This window comes from Nicotiana sylvestris, chromosome 12 (genome assembly GCF_000393655.2).
Source record: "Nicotiana sylvestris chromosome 12, ASM39365v2, whole genome shotgun sequence".
NCBI lineage: Eukaryota > Viridiplantae > Streptophyta > Magnoliopsida > Solanales > Solanaceae > Nicotiana > Nicotiana sylvestris.
The window spans coordinates 36398572-36421098 of NC_091068.1; the positions used below are offsets into that span (position 1 = coordinate 36398572).

The window sequence follows — 22527 nt, forward strand, 5'->3', positions numbered from 1 at the left end:
GACAACATGTGTTAGCTTTCAGTATTTCCATACGAGATTCTGAGGAACGATATTTCTGGTTTTATTGATTTCGAGGATTGAGTTATTTTCATCATTTAACTGCCGTACTTTTTCTGCATTTCTTTCTTGTTGTTATTATTATTATTATTATTATTATTATTATTATTATTATTATACTGTGTACAGGTTATTGTAGGTGACTCGTCTTAGCCTCGTCATTACTTCATCGAGGTTAGGCTCGACACTTAAAGAGTACATGGGGTCGATTGTACTCATACTACACTCTGCACTTCTTGTGCGGATTTTGAAGTCGGTCCTAGCGGTCGTCGGTAGATTGCTCGAATTGATTGTCTGATGGAGACTTCAGGTACAACCACACCACGTTCGCAGCCTTGAAGTCCCCTTCTACCTTCTTCTAGCTGTTTATTTCATTCCATACAGTCACGTTTTCATTCACACCATTATATGTATTACTCTAGTTGCTCGTGAGCTTATGACACCAGTTTTGAGATTGTATCTAGATATCGTTGTTATTATGGTTGCTCACTCTATTTCAGTTTTAGTTTAGTTTTATTCAATTTCTTGGTATCAGTTAATTGGATTTGTTAAAATGACTAAAAATTATTCTAATGTTGGCTTGCCTAGTAAGCAAAATATTAGGCGCCATCATGGATCGAGGGTGGGAATTCCCCGTCATGACAAGGCAGAGGGCAGGCCTAAGAAATATTGGGAAGAGGTAATTAGGCAGGACATGGTGCGGTTGCAGATTTCCGATGACATAGCCCTTGATAGGAAGTTGTGGATGTCAAGTACTAGAGTTGTAGGTTAGGAGATAGGAGGCTAGTATAATAGTATTTTATTTTAGGTTGTTAGTGGCTCCAGTTGTGTCCTTAATATTTCATTAGAGTTGTAGGTTAGGTTGTTGTGTGTTTAGTAGCCCTTGTTGTGTCCATATTATTTCTTTGCGTTTGTAGTACTGCACCTCTATTACTGCTAAGCGTTATTACTTTTCTCTCTATTTTTTGGTTATTGCATTATTGGTGTTATCTTTTTGGGTTTATTTGTTGTTAGCGATACAACGTCTCTTTCTTTCTCCTTGTGCTGAGGTTCTACCGGAAACAGCCTCTCTACTCCTCCGGAGTAGGGGTAAGGTCTACATAAACACTACCCTCCCCAGACCCCACTTGTGGGATCTCACTAAGTTGTTGTTGTTATTGTGTTATTTTTGGGAGCCTGGACGAGTATTGGGGACGCGAGTGCTATGTGGACGATGACGGCGAACTGTAAAAGGGAGGCGGCGAGATAGGTGTTAAGGGTGTCCAAGAAGGGTTACTCTGGCGGGCACAAAGGTAACTGGTGGTGGAATGAAGTGATCCAAGGTAAAGTGAAAGCAAAGAAGGTGGCGTACATGAAGTTAGTAGGATAAGAAGTTATTCTGGCTAGCCAAGGCAAGAGAGAGGAAGGCTCAGAATCTGGACCGGGTGAGGTGCATCAGATACGAGGACATTAGAGTATTGATGGGAGAAGCTCAGATTAAGTAGAGATGACATACTAACTTCCACATACTTCGGAATGAAGAGAGGGACAGGGATATTGTGCTAGGTGAATTGGGTCATTCCAAGAGTCATCGAGATTTTAATTATTGTAGTCGCATTAAGGTTGAGGAGGTCATGGGGGCTATGCATAAGATGAGTAGAGGCATAGCAACTGGGCCAGGCAAAACTTTGGTAGAATTTTAGAGATATGTGGGTATAACAGACTTGGAGTGGCTGATTGTGATGTTTAGTGTGATTTTCAGGACGAAGAGAATGCCAGACGAGTAGAGGTGGAGTATGATGGTACCGTTGTACAAGAACAAATGTGATATCTATAGTTGTAACAACTATAGGGGTATCAAGTTACTAGGTCATACCATGAAAGTTTAGGAGATGGTGGTGGAAGTAAGGGTAAGGAGGATGGTGTCTATATCCGATAACCAGGGTTCATGCCGGGTAATTCAAATATGGAAGTTATCCACCTTATTAGGAGGTTGGTGGAATAGTACATGGATAGGAAGAAGGATCTACACATGGTGTTTATTGACCTGGAGAAAACGTATGACAAGGTGCCTAGGGAGGTTCTTTGGAGATGCCTGGAGGTAAAAGGTATGTCGAACACTTACATTAGGGCAATTAAGGACATGTATGATGGAGCTAAGACTCGAGTTAGGATAGTGAGGGGCGACTTTGAGCATTTTCTGGTTGTTATGGAGTTGCACCAAGGATATGCGCTCAGCCCGTTCTTATTTGCCCTGGTGATAAATGCACTGAAATACCATATTCAGGGGGAGGTGACATGGTATATGTTATTCGCTGATGACCTAGTTCTGATTGATGAGATGCAATGCAGTGTTAATGAGAGGCTGGAAGTTTGGTGACAGGCCCTTGAGTCTACGGGTTTCAAGTTAAGCACGACTAAGACAGAATACTTGGAGTGCAAATTTAACGTCGAGTTAAGGAAAGCGAGCATGGACGTGAGGCTTGAATCACAGGTCATCCCCAAGAGAAGCAGTTTCAAGTACCTAGGGTCGATATCTAGGGGGATGGGGAGATCGACGAGGATGTAGCACACCATATAGGGATTGGGTGGATGAAATAGAGGTTAGCATCTGGAGTACTGTGTGACAAGAAAGTGTCACTGATGCTCAAAGGTAAGTTTTATAGAGCGGTAGGTAGACCAGCAACATTTATAGGGCAGAGTGTTGGCCAGTTAAGAGCTCACATATCCAGAAGATGAAAGTAGCAAAAACAAGGATGTTGAAGTGGATGTGCAGGCACACTAGGATGGACAAAAATAGGAATGAAGATATTCAGGAGAAGGTGGGTGTGGGTCCTATGGATGACAAGATGCGGAAAGCAGGGCTTAGATGGTTCGGGCATGTGCGGAGAAGAAGCCCAGATGTCCTAGTAAGAAGATGAGTGGTTGGCGTTGGCGGGTACAAGAAGAGGTAGAGGGTGGCCTAAGAAGTATTGGAAAGAGGTAATCTGGCAGGACATAGTATGACTTCAGTTTTCCTAGGACATGGCCCTTGATAGAAAGGTGTGGAGGTCGAGCATTAGAATTGTAGGTTAGGAGGTAGTTGAACATTTTTTTACTTCGTGCCGGGTGTCAGGCTAGTATGATAGGGCTTCTTCTTAAACTACCAGTGGTTAATATTGTGTTCACACTATTCTTCCGCTTTCTATAATTTCGGGTGTTATTTACTTGTTATTGTTATTGTATTTTATCTATTTTCTGGTTCTTATGCATTGATGATTTCTAAGGGTTTTGTTGATAGTACTGATATATTGTCTCTTTTCGTCTTCTTGAACCAAGAGTCTTTCGAAAACAACCTCTCTATTCTCTCGGGGTAAGGATAAGGTCTGCGTACTCACTACTCTCCTCAAATCCCACTTGCATGATTTCACTAGGTGATTATTTTTGTTGTTGATTTTCTCTATACCAAACACATCCTGAACGTTAGCTCATTGAAAGCGACATTACCTTGCACCTTAACAGCTACCGATCTTTATTAGATTTTTCCTTTCCACTTTTCTTTCGTTTATTTCAATAAGATTGAGTGCGCAGTTGGAATGTGCACACCTCGAATGGCTTGATATAATTGACAAGTACAAGTATTGAGTAATTGCCTACTAATAATCAAACAAACGAGGGAAACGATAATTTGAACCTAAACATTTTTGAAATTCTATGTCCAAGTTCACACCAAAAATTAATTAGTCCAACCCTCGTAAAATTAAAATAAAGGAAGTATTAATTGATCTGATTTGGCTTAAAGATCATAAACCCAATCTATTATGCATAGAGGGGAGAGGAAATGGAAGAAGAAGGGGGGGGGGGGGGAGGGTTGGTACGGGTAAAAGATGAAGGGGAGGGGGCTAGTAGGGTCGGGTTTAAATTAATCCAATATATGACAGACACATAGAAGCTAATTTATTTAATAGTGACCATTAGTCAATATGGATAAATTTGGACAAAAACATTAAGAGGGAGAACCCAACTTCTAGCGGAGTGAAAATGTAGACCTTTTTGTAAAGGCCAAATACATAATCAGGCACCTAAATTTGGCACGACTTTTTACTTGGACCCTTAAATTTACACTCGTTCTTATTAGACACTTGAACTTCCTTCCAAGTGAGCCTATTAAACACAAAGGTGCTGACATGTCACTGTCACACCTCCTTTTTCCTACACCCCGCAGGGTATAAGGGAGTTTTTTTCAACTTAAAGTGACAATCGAAATAGAATTATTTATTTATTAAAATCAGAGTCACCACTTGGGAATCGAGTCGAGGAAAAGATTGACTCTGTATTACAGTCCGCGAAAACAGAAATCCGGGTAAGGAATTTTGTTAACCCGGGAGAAGGTATTAGGCATTCCCGAGTTTCGTGGTTCTAGCACGGTCGTTCAACTATTATAATTGGCCTATTATCTGATTTTAGTACATGTTTTAGCCTATAGTGCAATTTTAAACTTTATAACCGATTTTATTTAATTATTTTATTTTAGGAGGATTTCACCGTTATTAAAAACATGTATTGAACTACGTCACATAAATGCACCTGCGGTCCACGACACATTTTATCTAACGTTGTTGAGATTTGAATTTGGGTCACATAAATGCACAAGCGAGTTTAGGAAAGTAATTTTTAAATAGCACGCCTATAGCAACTACGCTCTTTCAACTTTGCGAGGGCCATGAAAATTCAACTAATGGCACGCCTCGATTTCTAAGGATTAAATTACTTAAGTGAGGGCCATGCATTTTGAGATTTTATTTGGCACGACACGCCTCAATTATTTCAAAGGGCTTTATTATTCGAAGTTGTTATAATCGGGTTACATGAAATGCACCCCCCGAATTGAGATTTATGTATCATGACCACACCACGGGAACCATACCCGTGATCACGACAATTTATTAATCGCGCCTAAAGCAACTAGTGCATTTAATTATTTTTCTTGTCTTTTAGATTGTTGTGATGCCAAATTTATGGACAAGATGTTACTACTAATGAATATTTCTTCCCTAAACTTAGAGATACAAGATCAATTTTATCACTAAGTAATAGAACAATTATTTACAATTACTTTGGGGGAAAACGTGGGGTAACCTGCTACACACAAAGACACAATTCATTTGTCTTTTTAAAAAACGCACAAGCAAACAATTAAAATAAACACAAACGGAATAATGAAAGACTAAAAATCATTTAAAAGGAATACAATATATCCAAACAAACAAATCAGTAATCCAAAGAAAGCATATCGATAGTGGCGTAACAATAGTGCCATGAATCACTGCACAAACCAACACTCCTGAGGCATTTAATGATGCCAATGTCTTTCATATCATTTAACAGGTTAATAGCAAAGACCAAGAAAAGTGAGAAACGGACCTCTATGAACTCAGGTTTGAAATGAAGCTCGATAACGAAATTCTGAATTACAGAAAACTCGCCGGAGACCTCGAATAGCAACTCCAACGTTTGAAATAAAAAAAAACAAAGAATGGACTAACTTCTCATTATATATTCTGAATTTGAAATCAAATACGAACCAACCCAAACGAAATCAAACACCAAAACCACCATTTTCTTTAGCTAATTTTCTGCCCAGATTTTCTCTTTTGTTTTTTTTCGATTCTTATGTGTGTGTTAGTTACTCTTCTTCTCTTGTGTTTGAGGTGGCTGATGGGAGGTGAAAGAAAAGGGGTGATGCTGGATCTGTTTTGTGTTATGCCAAAACCATGGAAATGCTGCTTTGTTTTCCCAGAAGAAAAAATGATCGGGAAGGGGGGTCTGGTTTGAGGAAGACGACGACAAGAAGGGGATGGGATCCGGTCTGCCAAGCTCCAAAAATGGCGCTGCTGCTCTCTCAAAATTAGAGAATGAAAAATGATCAAACTTTTCGGGGGTCAGCATTTCCGTATATCTCTTGCGGCGCTGCTCATTGTTTTATGCCTAGGGATCTAGATTTCAATTATTTTTGTGTCCTTTCTTTTTGGACGATTGTCCTTTTGTCTATCGTTTTTCTTTATGTTTTTAGCTCTTTTCAGAGAAACGGCAGATTGAGTTTTTTTGGTGTCCGTTTATTTTAGGGGATTGGTACTATTATATAGGGGTAGGGATTAGTTTAGAGGTATGAGCCTAGGAATTATGGGTTTGGGATTTACGGGCTAGGTCCAAAACTAGGCCTAAAACTGGGTTGCTCGACCCTAAGTTTTATTCTTTCCCCACGAACGAGATTAAAATACAATCTCATTTATTAATTAGTCCTACTTAAGTAAAATAACTATTAAAATAAGACTGACCGTTAAAATAAACTCTTTTTTTGGTATTTTTCAAGATTAAAAATGACTACAACATCTTAATGAAACTATTTTTTTGTAATTTTTATTTTCTTGTAGTAAAATAAAGTAAAAGAGTAAAAAAAAAGTTGAAATAGCTATATTAGGCCTAATAAAATATTTATGTGCTAAAATATGAAAAATCTTGAGAAGGGTCAAAAATAACATGTCTGCAGCTACCCCACTTTGACAGGAAACGCGAAGAGTTTTTAGAAAAAGAATGACTAGACATGTTTTTTGACACGACCCTTATTTATGGAGACAAAAAACTAAAAGGAAGGAGAATGTGACCGAGCCCTGGTATCTGAGCTGCCTACATATCCTTGGCTATAAAGGAATCAGGCCACGTGTAGTTCAGAAATGAATGAGGTGATGAAGTGTGTGAAGAGGATGAGAGAGTCGAGTGAGGTTCAGTCTGAGGCTCCGGTCTGTGGTCCCGTTATTACATCAAAAATCAAATTTGAAAAAACTAACTAAGCCTATTAGCTACGAGTTACAAGATTCCTATCTATGAGTCTTCTGAAGCTTGATCTTGAGTCTTGGTTGGTTCTTCATGCGGACCCTGATCTGAATCTTGATGCTTGTTAGCCGCAGGTATTGGTTCAATCTTTTTCATCTTTTCAAACCAAGAAGGGACATGCAGAGCTTGTGACCTCAGCCCTGTCTTGAACAGCTCACATCTTTCATTAACTTCTGCATTAGGATTCACTTCTTGTCTTTCCTTTTATTTTTTTTCTTCTTATTCTGGATTGTGACTAACTTCTGTTTATCATCTAGGACTGCTGGCTCGCATTCTTGATGCGAGCTTCTTTTGTTGCTGACATGAATTGCATTCTGAATTGAATTCTCTTATTTTTCAGGCGGGCGCCTGATTGCTGAACTTGAACCGTCTTCTCTTGTTACTTGACACTATTTTCCCTTTCACCTTGAACCATTTTCCCTTGAAACTTGAACTGTCTTCCTTCGAAACTGTTTTCCCTTGAAACTCGAGTTGTCTTCCTTCGAAACTGCTTTCCCTTGAAACTTGAGTTATCTTCCCTTGTTCTCCAGGTGGGCGCCTGATTACAACAAAACAGACAAAACAAAAGAAATTTTTTCTGCCCCAGTTTGCACTAGGAAGATTTGTGAGTTGTTAGCAAAATTGTAAATCACTTGTACTATTGATGCAATGATGAGAGTAAACTAAAGAATAGACTTGGAAAACTATAAACTAAGCTTGACTAAAGTAAAGACTGACCCTATTCTCCAGGCGGAGCCCCTAATTTAAAGAAAACTAAACATTGATAATTTAAGAAAACTAAAAATTGACCCCTTTCTTTTTCAAATCCAGACTTCCCATTTTTTTTCAAAATATCCTAGGAGAAAATTCGTCAGACTAGGCTTTCTATCTTAGGAGAAAGATTTATCAGACTAAGATTTCTATCCTAGGAGAAAATTCATCAGACTAGGTCTATTTTCTTATCTTAGGAGAAAGATTCATCAGACTAAGATTTTGATCCTAGGAGAAAATTCATCAGACTAAGTCTCTTTTCTTATCTTAGGAGAAAGATTCATCAGACTAAGATTTTGATCCTAGGAGAAAGTACATCAGACTAGGTCTTCTATCTTAGGAGAAAGAATCATCAGACTAAGATTTTGATCCTAGGAGAAAGTTCATCAGACTAGGTCTTCTATCTTAGGAGAAAAATTTATCAGACTAAGATTTTGATCCTAGGAGAAATTCATCAGACTAGGTCTTCTAATTTGTTATCTTAGGAGAAAGATTTGTCAGACTAAGATTTATATCTTAGAAGAAAATTCATCAGACTAGGTTTTCTATCTTAGGAGAAAGATTCATCAGACTAAGATTTATATTGGGAGGAAAATCCATCAGACTAGGACTTTTTATCCTAGGAGGAAAAATGTGAAGAATAATGGCAAGATTTAATGCACAATAGCAAGACAAATAAAGGCAAAGATTTGAGAAACTTCCCTTTGTCGGCTCTTCTCGTCTTTTCTTTTTCTTCCCTTTTTTTGTTGTTTTTTTTTTCATTTTTTTTCTTTTTGAATCACTTTCCTTGCACCGCTTTGTTCCTGTTTCATACAAAGAAAAATTTATCAGTTTGAAAATGGTGGTCGGTTTGTGGCCTTGAGTCTTGGGCAGCTTGGCTTCTGCTCAATCAGCTTGAGTCGGTCTCAAAAGACTTTTGTTCTGCACCAACTCTGATTGTTTCACACCAGTACCATTTGTATTTGCAGCTCAAACAGCCTTATCCCAATTGGAGATCTTTGCTTAGGTGACCTTTTCTGATATCTTGAATGACTTCCTTCTTTTGAGAAATTTGTCCGTCGGAGAGAATCACCAGTTATCTTTACTTGCGCCAAGTAGGATGACAAGAGTCTTTAGGGGGAGCCTTTGCATGAATCCTCAAGGCATGTTGACAGTAATAACTGAGTGTGCTGGTGTAACGACCCGACTAGCCGTTTTGAGCTCTAGCGTGTCGTTCAGTAGTTGGAAGTCATGAACAGCTTCATTTCAGGTATATTGACTTGTACGTAGGCCAGAGTTGAATTTCCGAAAATTCGGAGTCAAATTGGAAAGAAACTTTTCATTTCGGCAACCTTAAGTTGAAGAAAATGGCTAAGATTGGAATTTTGAGTAAACGATCTCGAAACTGGGATCTGAAAATTCCAGCATGTTCGTATGATGATTTCGGACTTGAGCGTATGTTCGGATTTGGTTTTGGATAACCCGTGAGCATTTCGGCGTATATTGTGGAAGTTAGTATTTGAGAAGAATTTCATAAATTTGGGTTGGAAGGCATTTCAGAGTTATAGATGTCCGTTTGGGATTCCGAGTCTGGGAGTAGCTCCGTATGGTGATTCTGGAGTTGGGAGCGCGATCGGAAGTGAATTCAGATGTCCGGAGGTCATTTTGAAGCCATTTGGCTAAATATAGAAATTTGAAGGTTTTTGAGAAAATTCGACCGGAAGTGGAAATTTTGATATCAGGGTCGTAATGTGATTCCGAAAGTTGGTTCAAGTCCGTAATGTCGAATGTGACTTGTGTGCAAAATTTGAAGTCATTCGGAGTAGTTTTGGTAAGGTTAGAGACACTTAGTCTCTTTTAAGGAAGCTTAAGTTGGAAAAGTCAACCAGATATTGACTTATGTGTTAGAGGGATCGAAATGCAAATTTTATGGTTCGGATAGATTCGTTAGGTGATTTGGGATTTAGGAGTGTATCCAGAATATTTTTGTGATGACTGGTGTAGAATTAAGCTTGAATTGGCAAAGTTAGTATTTTGGCAAATTCCGGTTGATAGGTGATATTTTGATCCGAGAGTCAAAATGGAATTCCGAGAGTTTTTGTAGCTTCATTATGTCATTTTGGACATGTGTGCAAAATTTCAGGTCATTCGGACATTGTTTGGTCGGGTTTTTGATCGAATGTGTGTTTTAGAAGTTTTTAGAAAATTAGGCTTGAATTCGATGAGTTTTGGATAATTTGATGTTGTTTGAGGTGTTTTGATGATTGGAAGAGGTTTGAATAATATTATGAATTATGTTGGAATATTTGGTCGTGGTCCCATGAGGCTCGGATAAGTTTTGGAAGAGTTTTTGGAAGATTTTTACCGTTTGAGCATAAACATGTAATGATCCAAAGGTCCATTTTTAATTCTAGAGATCGAAATTTGATTTCGAGACTTCCGGAATTTTGATAATGAATTATAGGACTGATCTGGAAAGTTTGGTCTAATTTCATCAAGTTGCGATTGGGTTTTGACGCGAAACATGAGTTAATTGTTTAACGAGCGAAATGGATGAGCTCCGAATTGAGTTTCGACTGAAGGGATATGTTCGTATTATTATTAGGGACTCATAGGAAAAAGAATCATCAAATTCCGAGGTTCCAGGCTTGAGAAATGAATTTTTAAGTAAAATTGTTTTCTGAAAATATTTAAGGAAAATGGAAATGAAATTTGATTAGAAAGTGATGATATCGGGCCCGTATTTTAGTTCCGGTGCCCAGTACAGGTCTTATATATGGTTTAAGCACTTTCTGTAAAGTTTGGTTGAAAACGGACGTCATTTGACGTGTTTCGGACTCAAAATGGAAAATTTGATGTTTTATGAAATTTAAAAGAATTCTTGGATTTTAAAGCTTAATTCATGGTATTTGACGTTATTTTGGCGATTTGATCGCACGGTTAAGTTCGTAGGATGTTGTTGAGTTAGTGCATATGTTTGGTTAGGAGCCCCGAGGGCTCGGGAGTGTTTCGGAGGTGTCTCGGAGTGATTTCAGACTTAGAAAAATTTGGAAAAAATTGCAGAAATAGTACCCAGTGAACAGTACTATGCACAGTAACCGCATGTGAATAGTAACCGCGAGGGTGAACAGTGACCCGTGAACATTAACCCGTGAACAGTACCGGATAGAATGTTAAGTTCGATTTTTTCATTTTTGACGATTTGGAGCTCGGATTTTGGGCAATTTTGAGCGAAAAATCACGAGAAATCTTGAGGTAAGTCACTTGTGATTATTTCTACTCCATAATATTGAATTATCCTCGAATAATCCGACTAGATTACATGTTTTTGAGGAGTAAATTGAAGATTTAAGCCTAGGGATTTGAAAATAAGATTTTGAAGATTTGAGGGGTCATTTGAACTCCGATTTTGGTAAATTTTATATGTACGGACTCGTGGCGAGACGAGGAATCCAATGATGTGACTTTTGTAATTTTTCGAGAAGTGGGACCGGGGCTCGGGTTTTGCGAATTTCGTGAATTTCGATATTTTTCGAGTCTTTTCGATTGGGTTATATTCCCTTAGCCTATGGTAATGTATTCGTTGTGGTTTTGACCAGATTCGACGCGCGAAGAGGTAAATTCGAGAGGCAAGGGCATAGCGGAGTAGACGTTGGACCATCTTGAGGTGAGTAATGATTTTAAATGTTGCACTGAGGGTTTGAAACCCCGGATTGCACAATATACTGCTATGTTGAGATGCGACACGCGTTGTATGACGAGCGCGGGGTCATTTACTATTGGGGATTGTGACTTGGTCCATCCCAGTTGATATTTTTACCCCGTAATTGATAAAGATTTATTGTTTTCACTATGATTGGGGCTTATTGCCATATTTGGGCTTCGTGCCAATTATCTGAAATCTTTTGTGAATTTACATTACTATTTTCCTCACGAATTGAAATATTATTTGAACTCAGTCCAATTGAATTATATTATTTTGTGGACTCAGCTACATTTATACTCAACTCGAGATTTAATGATATTTATAATGTTGTTGAGCTGAGCACTATTGTTTTACTGATGCCCAAGAGGCTTATGATTATTTTCTGGACTGATTGAGGCCGAGGGCCATACGTGAGGATATGTTGAGTGATGTGAGGAGGCTTTCAGGCCTCGAGTGTTATATGAGGAGGCTTTCAGGCCTCGTGTGTGATGTGTGAAGGCTTTCAGGCCTATTGATATTGCGCTTGGGCTGTAGGAGCCCCTCCGGAGTCTGTACACACCCCCAGTGAGCGCAGGGTACCCAGGTGAGTTGGGAGTGGGCCCGAGAGGCCGTTGCTTGTGTGTGGTGAGTTGGGAGTGAGCCCGAGGGGCTGATGTTGTGTGCTGGTGAGTTGGGAGTGAGCCCGAGGGGCTGATACTATACTGAGATTTACATATTGAGCCCGAGGGGCAAGCTTTTGATTTATCCTTACTGTGGAAATTATTTGTCTTTACTGTTTTAAAAGAAGAATTATCTGATACTCACTATTTTACTGTATAACTGATTTTACTGCTTGGGATAGCGCTATATTGTGCCGTTATGAGATTTCATGTTTTCAGTCGTTATTTATTTTTATTACTCACTGGGTCGGAGTACTCACATTACTCCCTGCACCATGTGTGCAGATACAGGCAGAGCTGAGTTCGCTCATAGAGCGCTGATTCTTTCCAGACCAGGCGGTGACTAGGAGTAACGAGGTAGTTGTTGACGTCCGTAGCCCCGTTTTCTCCCTTATCTTTGTTATTTATGATAATTCCAGACTTTGTAAAATATTAGTAAACTCTGTAGTAGCTCATGACTTGTGACACCCCGATTTCGGGCTGAGTTGGGAGGGTTTTCCTTGTTCTATCACGTTTATTTCGCATTTAAGATTATATTGCCCATGATTTAGACTTATTCTTGCTAAGTAATTATAAAGAGATGTACTGTTTTGTTGATTGGCTGGCCTTGTCCTCACGAGAGGCGCCATCACGACCGGGTTGGGATTTTGGGTCGTGACAAGTTGGTATTAGAGCCTAGGTTACATAGGTCTCACGAGTCATGAGCAGGTTTAGTAGAGTCTCGTGGATCGGTACGGAGACGTTTGTATTTATCCTCGAGAGGCTGCAGAACCTTTAGGAACACTTCACATTCTTGAATTCTTATCGTGCGTTCTTGATTCAGCTTGAAAAGTAACTCTTGAAATTCCTTCCACGCGTTCACATGCGCGCATAAGCGATCAGTATCAGATGTGCCTTGATGGCTTGTGATTCCCTGATTGAGGGGCGAGACGTGATCTCTATGAGTTGATGTTGGGCCAGTCTGAAGGACTTGAGGCCGGATCTTTTCCTACGGCTTAAGCACCGAGGTGCTGGTTGTGTGAGCAAGTGTTTTGAGCTTATATGTCCGGTATTGCCCCTATTAGCGGGTATGACGGCCGGGTAGCAATGTGATGGGTATGTTAGTACTGCGAGATGTTTCTATATGACTTGGAAGTGTCGAGGAAGATCTGCTGGATGATAGGTGAACTATTAAGTGTATGATTTCCATTGTGATTAGAGGTGTAGCTCCGAGTTATGGGCGTGAAGAATCTTTTCAAGTCTTCTGTTTGGAGTGAAGTAAATTCCATGTTACAGTATGAGTTTAGACCCTGGAAGACTAAGTGATTGTGTAATGTGTATGACGGTGGAAGGTATACAAAAATGTTAATTGGAGGCAAAGTAGGTGGTATCTCATGCAGAATAATCTACGTATGTGTGTTCCTTATAATGTTGAGTAAAGAGTTTCTTTTCTACTAACAGGATGTATGTGTTGAGATTTGAATTTGACTCTAATTGAGAAATTTGAGTTGATTGTCACGAGAATGAAGGTGATCTTAGTAGTGGAATTGAGGTATTTTACAGTCTATGTTACCTAAGCTTGTGAAGAAATTTTGTTGAACTAGCTGTAGTAATATGGCAATATTTCTGAGTTTAATGACCTGCGTAGCCTGGTTGAATTAGAGGAATTTAGTTCTGATAGCTTGATTAGGAGAAAATGGATTTCCAAGTGTTCTTGATGGTTTCTATTATGGTTTAAAATAGATACTTTCTACAGGTATGAGGAACGTGTTGTGTATTGTGAGTTCCTGTATATTTCTTCATTATTGATGGGGTACAAAGGTTTTGGAGTGAGGTTCTGTTTAATGTGGGGTTTCCTACTGGTACTTGGTTGGTTTGAGTGGTTATGGTGATCGAGAATGGTGTTGCGAGTATACGAGTTGTGTAGTATGTTATGCGATTATATCTAGGGTATTGTTATGGCTTGACACAGTTTGTTCGGACTTATACAGTGTGTGTATGTGAGATGCGGGTCTTGAAAAGAATTCTGGATGTTAGAAATTGGGCTCCAAGGATTTGGGGTAAGGTTAAAATAATGTTTATTATTCACTACAATGGGTTTAATGTGTTTCGGAATAATTGGTTCCAATTTTTTTTTTTTTATGAATTATATGCCCTACCGGTATGAGGGTTCGTTATGTGCTATGAAAAAAAAATGTTTACGAAATTTATTGAGAAGAAGAAAGAAAGGAAATTGAAAATTGCAGTTGGCACAATGTGAAATATTTAAACCGGGCTGCAAGCCGCGGTGGAGGTTATGTAAGGACGGGGTCCTTGTGGTAAATAATTATGCGTTTAAAGTTTTCCTTTGTAAAGTTTAATTCGTACGATAATATTAAAGGGAGTCATGCCAGTTAGGTTGATTTGATAATTCTTGTATATTTTATGTTCATATTCAGCCATTTTCGTACTGTAAACATTGAGTTTTAGCTTATGAGCATTCCTGTGTGTACTACCTATTCTTCAGAGCGGTTGGCAGAGATCTATAATCCGGGAGATTGTCCATTTGCATGGTGTCCCAATTTCTATCATTTCAGATAGGGGCACTCAGTTTACTTCGCAGTTTTGGAGGTCGATGCAATAAGAGTTGGGTACTCAGGTTGAGTTGAGCATAACTTTTCACCCTCAGACGGACGGGCAGTCTGAGAGCACTATTCAGATATTGAAGGACATGTTGTGTGCTTGTGTCATTGATTACGGAGGGTCATGTGATCAATTTCTACCTTATGCGGAGTTTGCTTATAACAATAACTACCAATCGAGTATTCAGATAGCTCCATATGAGGCTTTGTATGGGAGGCAGTGGAGATCTCCAGTTGGTTGGTTTAAGTCGGGTGAGGCTAGGATATTAGGGACGGACTTGGTGCAGGATGCTTTAGAAAAGGTGAAGGTAATTCAGGAGAGGCTTCGTACTGCGCAGTCAAGACAAAAGAGTTATGCTGACAGGAAGGTTCAGAATGTGTCCTTCATGGTTGGTGAGAAGGTTCTGTTGAAGGTTTCACCCATGAAGGGTGTTAAGATATTTGGGAAGAAGGGTAAATTGAGTCCTCGGTTTATTACACCTTTTGAGGTGCTTCGGAGGATTGGGGAGGTTGCTTATGAGCTTGCCTTGCCACCCAGATTGTCGAGTGTGCATCCGGTTATTCAATGTTTCTATGCTCCGGAAGTATATTGGGGAGCCATCTCATGTTCTGGATTTCAGCACGGTTCAGTTAGATGATGATTTAACTTATGATGTGGAACCAGTAGCTATTTAGGAGCGTCAGGTTTGTAAGTTGAAGTCAAAGGATATAGCTTCAGTGAAAGTGCACTGGAGAGGTCCGCCCGTGGAGGAGGCTACTTAGGAGACCGAGCGGGAGATGCGGAGAAGATATCCTCACCTATTTGAGGCTTCAGGTATATTTCTTGACTCGTTCGAGAATGAACGTTTGTTTAAGAGAGGGAGGATGTAACGACCCGGTCAGTCGTTTCATGAGTTACCGCTCTGTTTCCCCTATTTCTGCTTCTTATCGCTTTGTTTATCAGTTCTATGTGTGATCGGGTTGGTTGGCTCGGGTTCGTAAATGTTTTGGTAAGGTTTGAGACACTTAGTCTCTTTTGAGGAAGCTTAAGTTGAAAAAGTCAACCAGATGTTGACTTATGTGATAGAGGGCTCGGATATGAATTCCGATGGTTCGGATAGCTTCGGGAGGTGATTTGAGACTTAAGAGCGTGATCAAAATATGTTTTAGAGGTCCGGAGTAGATTTAGGCTTGAATTGGCGAAATTGGAATTTTAGCGTTTTCCGGTTGATAGATGAGATTTTGATATGGGGGTCGGAATGGAATTCCGGGAGTTGCAGTAGGTCCGTTGTATCATTTGGGATATGTGTGCAAAACTTCAGGTCATTCAGACATGTTTTGGTAGACATTTTGATCAAAGGCGGAATTCGGAAGATTTTGGAATCTTAGGCTTGATTTCGATGTGATTTGGTTGATTCGATGTTGTTTGAGGTGTTTTGAAGATTGGTATAAGTTTGAATGGTGGTATGTGACTTGTTTGTGCTTTTGGTTGAGGTCCCAGGGGCCTCGGGGTGATTTCGGATGGTTGGCGGAGAGTTTGGAGTTTTGGTGAAGCTGTAGAATTTTTCTGCTTTTGTTGTTTCCGCACCTATGGAATGGGGACCGCAGGTGTGAAGAAATGTACGCAGATGCGGTCAAGGATGCGAAGGGCAGTAGCCGCAGATGCGGTGTGCTGAGCACACCTGCGATGGCGCAAGTGCGGTTATTTGATCACAGATGCGATTTTGGGCGTTTAAGTGGAAATCGCATGTGCAGTGGTCCAGACCGCAGAAGTTGTAAAAGGGCCGCAGGTGTGAAAAACCTGGGCCAGAAGGTATAAAAGAATTCCTTCATGATTTTTGAGTTGTTCTTCATCATTTCAGGTTGGTTTTGGAGATTTTTGGGGGATTTTGAAGAGGGATTCAAGGGATAACGTCTGGAGGTAAGGTTGTTGAACCTAAAACTCGTTTCTATGGTATTATTTCACGGATTAGAGATGTAATTATGGAAATTAAGGGTTAAAATTTGGGAAACTTGGGCTTGGTATTGGAGACCTTGACTTGAGGGTTTGAAAGCCCATTTGTGGTCGGATTTTGGGACTTTTGATATGTATGAACACGTGGAGAGATAAGGAATATATTGATATAAATTTTATTGAATTCCAAGATGTGGGCCTGGTGGTCGGGTTTTGATTATTTTCGGGATTTATGTTGTAAATTGATTATTTTCATATGGGCTTCGTTCCTTTACCATATTTGGACGTCGTGATTCTGATTTTGGATAGATTCGATGCGAGTTGAGGCCGATTCGAGGGGCAAATGCATCGCGGGCTAGAGTTTGGACCGAATTGAGTGAGTAATGATTTTAAATGTTGTCCTAAGGGTATGAAACCCCAGATTACACATTGTTGTGCTATATTGAGGTGACGCACACGCTAGATGACGAGCATGGGGTCGTGCACCGTTGGGGATTGTGACTTAGTCCGTCCTGAATGACTGTTTTATCGCGTATTTGATTGAAAACTGTTTGCTATCATTATGTTTTGGGCGGAATGCCATATTTGGGTCTCGTGCCAACTATTTGGACCCTTAGGGGATTTTTACTGATATTTTCTCACTGTTTTGACTTTATACTTTTACTCCATCATGCTACATTCTACTGTTTTCATACCTCAGCCATGTTTACTCTATTTTAATATATTAAATAATATTTTAAATGATAATTTGGGCTGAGCATCATGTTTACTGTTTCTCGAGTGGCTTATGAGATTCTGACTAAGTAAAGCCAAAGGCCTGTATTGTGAGGATACACTGATTTATGATTTTGAGGCCGAGGGCCTGAGATTGTACGCCATGAGGTGGCTTGTTGATATGAGGTCGAGAGCCTATTGATTATGCCACGAGATGGCTTGATATTGCGCTTGGGCCGTAAGGGGCCCCTCCCGGAGTCTGCACACCCCCAGTGAGTGCGGGTACCCATTGTTATATGAGATATAGCCCGAGGGGCTGGTGTTGTTCCATGTTGTTGCCCGAGGGGCGATAATTATGTGTTTATCTCTTCTAGTTGCCTGTCGTTTACTTGTTTAACTATTAAAAAGGTATTTTAAAGAAGCTTATACTGAACTAATGTGTTTTATGAGATTTCACTGTTTACTTGCATTTTACTGGATTTACTCTGCCCCTTTATAGCATGTTGTTGTGTTTTACGTTATTTCTTATCGCTCAATCTTCATTTATTATTATTACCCACTGATTTGGAGTACTCACATTACTCCCTGCACCCTGTGTGCAGAATCAGGCACTTCAGGTCCCGCTAGCGAGTGTTGATTTCTTCTAGCTCAGGCGGTTTCGGAGATTCACTAGGTAGCTGCTCGACATTCGCAGCCCAGTGCTTCTTCCCTATCTTATTTTCTCTTGTTTTAGTTCTGTAATAGACTATGTAGACTCTTATTGTTTTAAATCGGCTAGTAGATGCTCATGACTGGTGACACCCCGATGTCGGGCTATGTCTATTCCGCAATTGTACTGTTTCACCTTATTTTTGGATTATAATTATGTTAAAGACTTAATTTGTATTATTTTAATTGATTAAAATAAATTGGGAGTGTGTCGGCTGGCCTTTTCTTCACGAGAGGCACCATCACTACCGGATTTGGGTTTAGGGTCCTGACACTCGGTCACTAAGGAACTCTCGGAAATGCCCTTTGCTGAGTAATCGGGCTACTTCTTCTCGGAGCTGTCTGTAGTCTTCAGTCCTGTGACCGTGCGTGCCGTGAAATTCGCACACCATGTTAGGGTTTCTCTGTGACAGATCTGATTGTATAGGCCTTGGCCACTTGGTGTCTTTGATTTTATTTATGGCTGACACGATGTACGAAACATTGACGTTGAAGTTATACTCGGATAACCGGGGTGCCTCTGTTGGCCCTGTGTATCTGTCGAATCCGGCTCTATTTATGAGTCCCCGAGGATTCTAACATCGATCTGTCCTTCGGTCGTTCCGGGGTATGTTTCTCCTTGGGACGTTTCTTCGATCTTCAATATATGGTTGGTCCCTGTTACATCCCGTACTTTAACGTTAGGATTCGTCGAAGTGATAACATATGAGTTGGAAGGGATTAAGGTTATACATGAAGATAAGGATGTAAGATCGTGCAAGTTTGAAGAAATTCAGAACTACTATATATTAGCTTGATATGTATTTTCTTTGAAGTAAACCATTTTCAGTAAAAGTTAATAGATACACTTTTATATGGTTGTGATAAGTTGTAAATTAAATACATGGCATGTGGGAGTTTATAAATGATGTTTTATTTATTATAAGCGTAGATAGTATTTTATCATAAGAAAAGTTATCATTTTTCCGTTTTGAGAATTTATAGTGCAAAAAGAATTTCTTTATTGTAAATATATAAATTATTTCTCACAAGAAAAGAAGGTTATCTTTTTACCATTTTAAAAGTTAAGCATACGAAAAATTTGTACTCTTTATATGAGACTAGGAAAAATTAGAATATTGAGAAAATATATGTATTTTTACGTGGATGTTTTAATAAAATAATAATGTATGTATTAATTTTATATGGTACCACATGATCATGATAATAATGTATATTATAATATGATATATAAAGTGTATTAAGAATGAGTAGTATTTTAAGTAATTTGAGATAAATTTTTAATTACGTGGGTAATTGGTTAATTTTCGGGTAACGGATCATTACCTAGTTAATTAATAAGTTAGGGGATAAGATTTAGAACCCCTCCCACCCTCACGTGGCACCAAGCCACCACCAAACCATATAACTCTTAGTCATTATGAATTATGTGGCAATCAATTAAAAGATAAGACTTTTTAATTCAAACAAAGCTATGTCTCTTTCAACAATTTAAAAAATTGCAAAGATTCCAATTATGGTGCAATCTGAAGCAATCCTCAAATCTTAGCCAGCCTTTTTCAATGCCCCATCTGGAAGATGCTTCTTTTTCTTCTTAAAAATAGAAACAATTTATAGGTAAAACTTGATCTAAAATTAGGACCCTATTCTCAATGTTCAGCAAAAACTTTTCAGAACATATAGGAATTTTTCTGGATACACAAGTGGGTCCTTACCATTATTACTTTTTAAATTTATATTCCAAGTATGGTTAACATAACCTTCGTGGTGCAGCGACAACTCTTTTGTGAGGAAGGATACGTAGAAATGGCAATGTTAACATATCAGAAGGTTTAGATAAAAGGGTTAATCGGTTTGTAGTAAGTTTCTGCGATGGTAAGAAAATGTTGACGAGGGGACTCTACTTCCTTGCTACGGGATTTCATGATTTTAAGAGAGCACGGTATAATTTTTCCCAAGAATATCATACAGATTTTTCCCTACTCCAGGTATATTAAGGCTAATCCTTCTTTCTTTTGCCATGATCCAAGCAACGATACGTAAACGTAATGTTATTCCATAAGTGGTTCTACTCTTAGCAGTTAATGATGTCTATGTTATTCATTCCCGTAAAGTGATATTCAAGCATGACTAAGTATGTTCCTAAGTCCCTAATGGGGTATATGATAGAGATGCTAATGTTTGTAATATAGTGATACATGTACATGCATCTTCATGCATTTACTACGATGCTATGGCCGGTCGGGCAATTACCACCGATTGGGCAGTTATGTATCATTATTTACCACCGGTTGGGCGGTCATGCATATTCATTTACCACCGAGCTACGACCGATTGGGCAGTTACATATGTACTACCGAACTACGGCCGGTCGGGTAGTTATGTCTCATGCATTTACCACCACGCTACGGCCGGTCGGGCAGTTACTAGTGATCAGTTGGGTAGTCATGCATCATACATATGGATAATAGTCTTAAAGAGAAACACTATATATATGTAAGTATGCTAAGTATGCATATATGATGGCACATCAGAGATTCAGGTTAATTTTTATATGTCTTCAATTAATGTTGACTCACTGTTATGTTTCAGTTCTGTCTTACATACTCAGTACATTATTCGTACTTACGTTCTTTTGTTGGGGACACTACATTCATGTCCGCAGGTATAAATAATTAGTTTGACAAGACCTCATAGTAGACGAGATTGGCATTCAGTGAAGGATTGGTAAGACTCCACCTCATTCAAAGTGCAGCTGAGTCTATGAGTCATCGTGTCAGAGTGTTGCTACAGACTTATGTGTAGGCCGGTAACCTATCCAATTTGATGTTGAATAATCTTAGAGGCTTTGTAGACAGATATTAATTTTGTATAGTATGTCAGAGGCCTTGATGGCCCACATATATTCATGTTTTAAGAAAAATGGTTCAGTGAGACAGTGTTGCCCACCTATAGTTATACATTATGAGTTATTGCCATGTTGGACCATAATAGTTATAGAGAAAAAAATACTTACCGAGTAGTTCGCTCGGGCCAGTGCAGCACTGGGTGCGAGCCACGCCTCCCCAGGCTTGGGGCGTGACATTATCTTTCCTTGTTTGGCTTTGGCTCCTTTGCCAAGAGTCTCCTTGTATATACCGAGCTCGAGGGGGCTCACAGTTGGTAGTCCTCGACCTTGATATTTCATTGGTATCGGTTGTGGACATCCGACCAAGTCACGACAGGATATTCAACCAAATTCTGCTTTAGCTGCTTCAAAGCCACCAAGCTTCATTCGTTCAAGCCTTGGGTGAAAGCCTGCACTACCCAGTAATCGGAGAATGAAGGTAATTCCATTCATTCCATTTGAAAGTGAGATACGGACTCCCGCAGTATCTCGTTTTCTCTTTGCTTTATTTTGAAGACTTTAGATTTCCTTGTAGCTACCTTGATGGCACCATCATGTGCCTTTATGAAAGAATCTACCAGCATGGCAAACGAGTCTATCGACTTCAGGGCTAGGTTGTGATACCACATCATGGCCCCTTTCAAAAGTGTTTCTCCAAACCTTTTTAGCAGGACGAATTCGATCTCGTCGTCCTTCATGTTGCTGCCTTTTACCGCACATGTGTAAGTTGTGACGTGCTCATTGGGGTCCGAGGTCCCGTTATACTTGGGGAGATCGGGCATTCTGAACTTCTTTGGGATGGGCTTTAGAGCGGCATTTGATGGGAATGACTTTTGTACGAATTTCTTTGAATCAAACCCTTCAGAATCGGGGGTGCGCCTGGGATCTGGTCGACCTTCGAGTTGTAGGTCTCTACCTTTTTGTCGTTGGCTTCTATCATCTTTTCGCCTGACTCAATCCTCTTTGTGAGGTCTTCGAGCATCATCATTATAGCAGGGTCGGCTGCCGATCCATTGTTGCTCGACCTTTCATCTACCTGTTTGGTTCGAGGGGCCAGTTTTGGGGCCGCTGTACTTGGGGTTTTTTGGTGGCTTTGCAGTTGAGCAATTGCCAACTGTTGTGCCTGTAACATTTCAAAAATAACGTGAAGGCTAACCTCATGTTACACCCAAGCTGGGGTTTTCTGAGCTTCTTGTTGGTCTCGTTGTCATACACTCCTATTAGTGTGAGAGCTTATATCGACGTGTTGAGCATCACGTGAGACCACATCCGCATGGATTGGCTTTGGTTGGTCCTCAGGGTTTTGTGGTGGTGCACCAATACCTGGAACATCTACACCATTCTCTCCATGGTCTTCAAGACTATTGTTTTCATATGCATTTACTGAGTTAGACATTATGACCTGAAATCAAAGATATTTGGACAAGAAAAAGCGTGAAAGATAACTTGTGTTATGTGTTAAACCAGCAAGAAAACAATCACTATTATTTTTAGCCCCACGGTAGGTGCCAAACTGTTTACCTTGAAAAAGGTAATTACAATTAAATTTGATTTTGACGAGGTTTCCTGTTCGAGGTTTCAATTTTGCTTGCGATTCTTGCTCGACTTTACTGTTGTTCTTTCCCTTGAATTTGGAAGTTAATATCTGAATTAGTTGGCCTATTTTCTAACTTCAGAACTTG

At 39.6% G+C, this 22527-nt stretch overlaps 2 protein-coding genes across 2 annotated transcripts; both read left to right on the forward strand.

The window, feature by feature from the left end:
* Positions 1–2044: 2044 nt before the first annotated feature.
* On the forward strand, positions 2045–2416 carry LOC138882909 (secreted RxLR effector protein 78-like). The gene has a single exon (XM_070163553.1). It carries the CDS (start codon positions 2045–2047, stop codon positions 2414–2416), a length of 372 nt encoding a protein of 123 aa, XP_070019654.1.
* A 12276-nt stretch (positions 2417–14692) lies between these two features.
* Positions 14693–16494, forward strand: LOC138882910 (uncharacterized). The gene is made up of 2 exons (XM_070163554.1): positions 14693–15056; positions 16445–16494. Exons 1-2 carry the CDS (start codon positions 14693–14695, stop codon positions 16492–16494), a joined length of 414 nt encoding a protein of 137 aa, XP_070019655.1.
* Positions 16495–22527: the final 6033 nt, after the last annotated feature.